This window comes from Triticum urartu, chromosome 2A, assembly GCF_056163025.1.
Source record: "Triticum urartu cultivar PI428250 chromosome 2A, HENAU_Tu73, whole genome shotgun sequence".
Taxonomy (NCBI): domain Eukaryota; kingdom Viridiplantae; phylum Streptophyta; class Magnoliopsida; order Poales; family Poaceae; genus Triticum; species Triticum urartu.
This window is the reverse complement of record NC_141874.1, coordinates 727,726,914-727,732,913: the sequence shown is the minus strand read 5'-3', so window position 1 is coordinate 727,732,913 and position 6,000 is coordinate 727,726,914. Positions and strand designations below refer to the sequence as shown.

Here is a 6,000-nt window from a genome sequence, read left to right as displayed (position 1 = left end):
AACTTCTGTGATGTTATTTTCTTTGAACAAAATAACTTGCTATCGACTTGTACTGTCGTGAACCTATGTTTTGTTTGGAACCTCTTGTTTGCACTCAGATTGTAATATAGGGAAAGTGGATTGTTTGTCATCAATTCGTATGCATCATGGATCTTTTTTCTACTCATTTTTAAAGCCATGTATCATGTTTGACGGCTCAAATTATTTTGTTTTATTGTGTACCAAATTATAATGCATCTATATTGTGTTCTTTATATGACAGATGGATATCTCTGTTGAGGATGAAGATGAAGAATTAGATTTGTGCATTCTTGCAATGGCACATTATCTTCAAAACAAAGAGAGGGTGCCCTATGCACCTAGAAGAGCACCAATGATGACGGGGTTGCAATGGGTGCAAGAGAAAGAGATGAATCCAAAAGCATTCTACTCAATGTTTAGGATGCGGAGGTAAGTGTTTTACCCATTGCATGACATGCTAGTTGAGAAATATGGTTTAAAGTCAACTTGCAACATGTCAAGTAAAGAAGCGTTAGCACTATTTTTATGGACTTTGGGGACATGCCAGACCACCGATAATATTGCGGATCGATTTGAACACAGTCGGTCTACAATTAACAAAAAGTTTAAAGAGGTTTTAAGGTGTGTATATCGTATGGCTGGTGATTACCTACGACCCAAAGATGAAACTTTCACCCAAGTTCACGACTCGCTTAAAAAACCAAGATTTTGGCCTCACTTCAAGGATGCCATTGGGGCCATAGATGGAACACACATACCTTGTATTGTGCCGGAAAAAGAGCAGCCCAAATATCGGAACAGAAAAGGTGTCACCACTCAGAATGTCATGGCAATATGTGATTTTGATATGAGGTTCATTTTTGTTGTTGCTGGATGGCCTGGATCTGTTCATGACACCCGTGTATGGGCTGATGCACGAGCTGAATATCCCAGTTTCCCACACCCTCCGAATGGTAATTACTCGTACATGCATTTTTTTTACACTAGCCTTTTGCTTTAAATTACCGCTCTTCATTGTATTTTTGTTCCCTGTACAGGAAAATACTATCTTGTTGACTCAGGCTATGCAAACAGAGATGGCTATCTAGCACCATACAAAGGACAACGGTACCATGTACCTGATTTCCAACAAGTACCTCCACGAGGGAGAAATGAGACCTTTAATCATCTACATTCCTCACTACGAAACGTCATCGAAAGAACTTTTGGTGTTCTCAAGATGAAATGGCGAATCCTTCTTGGCATTAGGCGTTACAAAGTTGAAACACAAACAATGATAATTACTGCATGTACTTGTCTTCATAACTGCATCCGTGAGAGCAAACTACCTGATGAGCATTTTGATATGGTTGAGAATGGATCCTATGTTCACGAGGAGAGCGCTTCTCATCACTTTGCACCCTATGATAAAGGCAATATGGGAAGTGTACGAGATGCTATTGCTGCGAGTGTCTTTCCTTGATGAATAGCTTTATTGTGTATGCTTTTGTTGGGAGAACCATGTAATATTTAGAATATCTTTCTTTCTTCTCAAGTACTACAGACGAGTTTTTTCCGTATGTGCGACAATGATCTTCCTTATGTGGACTTGTTACAATTTAGCGATGTTTCAAAATAAATTTTATGTTCGTATGTGCGGCTAAACAATACAAAATAACCCAATTATTATTTCAAAAAAAAATTAGGGGGTATTACAGACTTTTTATTGGGTATATAGAAAATAAGCTAAACGCACAGAGGCTAAAAAGAACTGGATGGCTTATTCTCACTGGGCTTATTTCCACAACGGCTTGTCTGGGGCTTATTTCCACAGTGGCTTCTTCATAAGCCAGAGGTGAAAAGAACTGGCCCGGACTGTTCCGTCCAAAACTGCGCCGAAAACACAGCAAACATGGCAAGCAAGATATAGTTCCATAAGGAACAAAGAACTTACGTACCCCTGGAAAAAAGAGAGAACATGGCATCCAAGTCCGACTCGAACCCGGCCGGTCCCTCCGGTTATATATATTGAAACGAAAACGGCGCACGGCGTTCATGTGGGTCAACCGGAAGAAACGGAGCCCATGGCCATGGACGACGCGGGATGTTGCGACTTGCCCACGGACGTCCTGGTGGAGATCCTGCTACGGCTGCCGCCGAGCTCCCGGCGCCGGGCCCGCCTCGTGTGCCGGCACTGGCGCGACGTCGTCGGCGAGCACACCATGGAGATGCGGAGCCGCGCCAAGGCCCTCCTCTGGTGGAACGGCGTCGCCTACGTCGTCGACGACCTGTCCTCGTCGTCCACGGGGAGCAGCAGAGAGCTGTGGAGGACCGGCCGCTCTGAGCTAATCGGCACGTGCAACGGGCTCCTCTGCCTTTGTAACAACGAGGATATGCCAGGTGGCGTCATCACCCTAGTCAACCCGGCCACCAAGAAGACGCGGCCGCTTCCAACGCTGCCGTGCGCCGACAAGTTCATCGGGAGGCACCGCTGGGAGGACTGGGACGAAGCGTACAGCTTCGCGTACCACCCGACGTCGGGGCGGTATAAGGTGGTGCACGTTCCATGCAGCTTCGGCCACGTGTGCGAGTTCAAGGACGTGCGTGTGCTCACGCTTGGGGAGACGTCATGGCGGGAGGTGCCGGACGGCCTTGAGGGCGGGGCGAGGTGCAACCTTGACGCTGGTTCGTCAGCATCGACGGCATAACACACTGGGTCACGGAGGGTGCGGCCCCGAGGGTCGTGTCGTTTGACCTCGACGACGAGCGCATCCTTTCCCTCACAGAGCTCCCCGCACAGGCACATGCAGCCGGGCCTGATCATTACCGCCTAATGGAGGTGCATGGACGGCTGGGCATTGTCATCCGTGACCTCTCTGTAACCACCGAGGTGTGGATTATGGACAAGGGACGCCGGTGGAGCCGCCGGTACAGCCTCCGACGACGACACCTTCCATGGCCTCATTTCGTGTACGGCGAGTACATCCTGACACGAGAGAAGTCGTCATTGCATGGGCACCATAGAAGGAAAGGCCCATCATTGTCCGGCGAGGTGGTGCAGGTTGGCCAGCGGGATCATGGGACGTTGGTTGCAAATATGAAGGGTGCTAATTTCTACAGTGACTGCCGGACATTCGCCTACGTCGAAACAACAGAGCCACTAAGTGCTTATGAGGCCAATAAATATTAATTTGTATTATTAGAATGTTTGTTTGTTCATGGATTTAGTTATTTCTCCATATAAGCTAAACCAGGTAGGCATTTAGTTCCCTCAAGACATGCAGGGATTTAGTACAAGCCAAAAGCCTTCTTGTCACCCATTATATACTCCCTCCACATTGTACTAAATCAGCGACAACTATTATAGATCGGAGGGAGCACAAGATTCTTGTAGTGTTGAGTTTTTGGCAACCAGGTATCCAACTCTCTTATTGAGGTGATACATTTTGAATCCTTTAACACAATATATAGAAAAAGATATGTGAATGTAGGCATTCTTATGACCTAAGAAGCTATTTTTTTCATAAAGGAATTTCTATAATTTCTTTGTTTAGCTTTATTTATCCATGCTTGGCTTTTTGGTGACATCGTATCTGTGTCTCTTCAGAGTCAGGACATTTTGATGACAAGAGCATGAAATTACAACATTATTAGCATAGGAAGCTATATATTCCCATCAGAAAATGCAACAGCCTTTTCCCTTTGCTAAGAGAGATAAACGATTGGTCAATGCAATGTCATTCATTTATCTCCTTTCTTTGACAAAAAATACACATTTTTTAGTAAACTTCCCAGGTTGTACCTATACCCGCATAAAATAGGCCATGAGTTATTTGATCCAATTAATCCAGACTATCCATTTCTAAAACAAAAATCCAGACCATCCAAAGATCGATCTAATGGATGATAAAATAAAGGAGCAAAGTGTATTTTTGGTCCTCAATATATTTGAAACAGAATTTTCTCTTCATAAAAATAAAACTTTGCCCGTGGTTCCACGAGTTTGCTCTCACCAATAATTAAGAACATTTGTTAGTTTTTGGCAATATGTTGTAGCCCTCTTTTATATCAAAAATTCTGAGAACTGCAGATGTTTTATGTGCTTTCAGTATAGTATATGATCCCACATCCACCATTGTGCTATGTTTTTACATGCTCTGCGATGTACTACTGAATACTGCCTGCCTGAAGTCCTTGTGACTTATAGAGAGCTCAAATTACTTGTTTAGCTGTATTTTGAACTGGTGTATAAATGAAATTGTATCTCTATACATAGTTGGATTTTCAAAATCTTAAACAGGGTGACTTTCTGGCTTCCTTTTACTAAGCTGCTTGTCCATACCGAAATTTTGTGTTTGTTCGTTTCAAATAAATAACATAACAAGTGACAAAAGAGTAATCAAGTATTAATCCAAACTTTACAAAATTGTAGCCCAAGCCAAACTTCCTCGCATGGCTTGTTTTTTGGCATAATCGTCACGGTCTCCAATTCCATCCAAAGTTCATCTATACTAGAAGGGTTGGGTGCGCTTCACTGCGCCGTGTAGTTCGATTTTCATAATGTTTTTACTCCCACTGTTTCAAAATTTATGATGATTACGTTTTTAAATCTCTTTAAGTTTGACCGAATTTGTAGAGAAATATATCAACATCCATAACATCAAATCGGTATCATTAAATTTAGCATGAAATGAATTTTTCATTTTCCATTTAATTAGAATTGTGGAAGCTGATATTTTTGGCTATGAACTTGTTCAAAGTTAAATAAATTTGACTTTTCAAAAAACTAATACACCATATATTTTAGAACCGAGGGAATATTTAGGTTGGCGAGTGGGGGAGATGATGGAGTGTGTTTTCTTGTTACTTATAATGTCGTGTTTTGGTTGGCCTTTTGCGGTCTGATTCTATGTTATTTGCTAATGAAGCCATATTTATATGGGGGGAATTTCTACATCAGTGATTGCATATACTATGTTAGTGTATCACATGTCGACGCTTCTTATTTCTAGGTAATGAGAGGGTGCACATGATTGATATGTTTTATAGGCCGGTTGATCCCGCTTGATTTGAACAATCGTTGACCTGCTCAAAATGTGAACTAACTTCAAAATTGAATACCTCAATTGAATGAGAGAGCTACACAATTAGAGAGCATAGAATTATTAACAGAATTAAATGAGAGAACTCATTGAGAAATTTTTGGCCCAGACAAAATTGGGTGACCCAATTCTAAACTGGAAACCTAAACTGACGGTGGGGCCTTAAAATTAGGAATCATAGTGTATCAGTCCTGCTAAATCTCAGTCGGCAAGACTTGGTTTTGTCTCAATCGATGCTATATTCGTAAGATCTTACACGAAATTCATGTAGAAAAATCAATACTTACTTTTTTCTGATACATTATGTCACTTGACTGAGACTTGGTTAACTTAGCCCCACCCATTTAATATTACAAAAGAATTGAATAGAGAACTCCTTGAGAAATTCTTGATCCGATTTAAATCAGATGACCCAGTTCTAAATTGAAGACCTCAATTGACTGTAAGGCCATAAAAATTAGGAGCATATAGTGTGTAAAAATTATAAATCATAGTGTATTATAATATTATAAGAATGTAAATAAAAAATTCTTTGAGAAATCATTGACCCGGTCCAAATCGGATGACCCAATTTCAAATCAAAAATCTCAATCGACTATGTGGCCTTTAAAATTAGGAAGCATATGAACTTATAGATTATAGATAGATAGATTTGACAGCAAAGGAAGTTCCAGTCTTCCAGATACCGATAAACGAAGACGGAAAAACTTGTGGTAGCCAAGTTGGACTCCATCAGGCTAAACTGTATGCCCGCAAAAAAAAGGCTAAACTGCAACGGAGAATTACTTCTAGTTTCCTTTTTCTTATTGATTAGTACAAATGCACGTGTGTTGTACCGGGCGAAAAAAGAAGCACAGCCTGCTTCATATGCCATTGTGGACCATTTTTATATCCCATT

The 6,000-nt window shown here is 41.6% G+C and overlaps 1 protein-coding gene across 1 annotated transcript; it reads left to right on the top strand.

The window, feature by feature from the left end:
* Positions 1-2,084: 2,084 nt before the first annotated feature.
* Positions 2,085-2,708, top strand: LOC147987251 (F-box protein At3g07870-like). Its single transcript, XM_087542326.1, has one exon. The coding sequence runs from the start codon at positions 2,085-2,087 to the stop codon at positions 2,706-2,708; it is 624 nt and encodes a 207-aa protein (XP_087398452.1).
* Positions 2,709-6,000: the final 3,292 nt, after the last annotated feature.

Excerpts from the sequence above, each read along its gene's own strand:
- LOC147987251 (XM_087542326.1), top strand. The coding sequence starts at position 2,085 with ATGGCCATGGACGACGCGGGATGTTGCGACTTGCCCACGGACGTCCTG.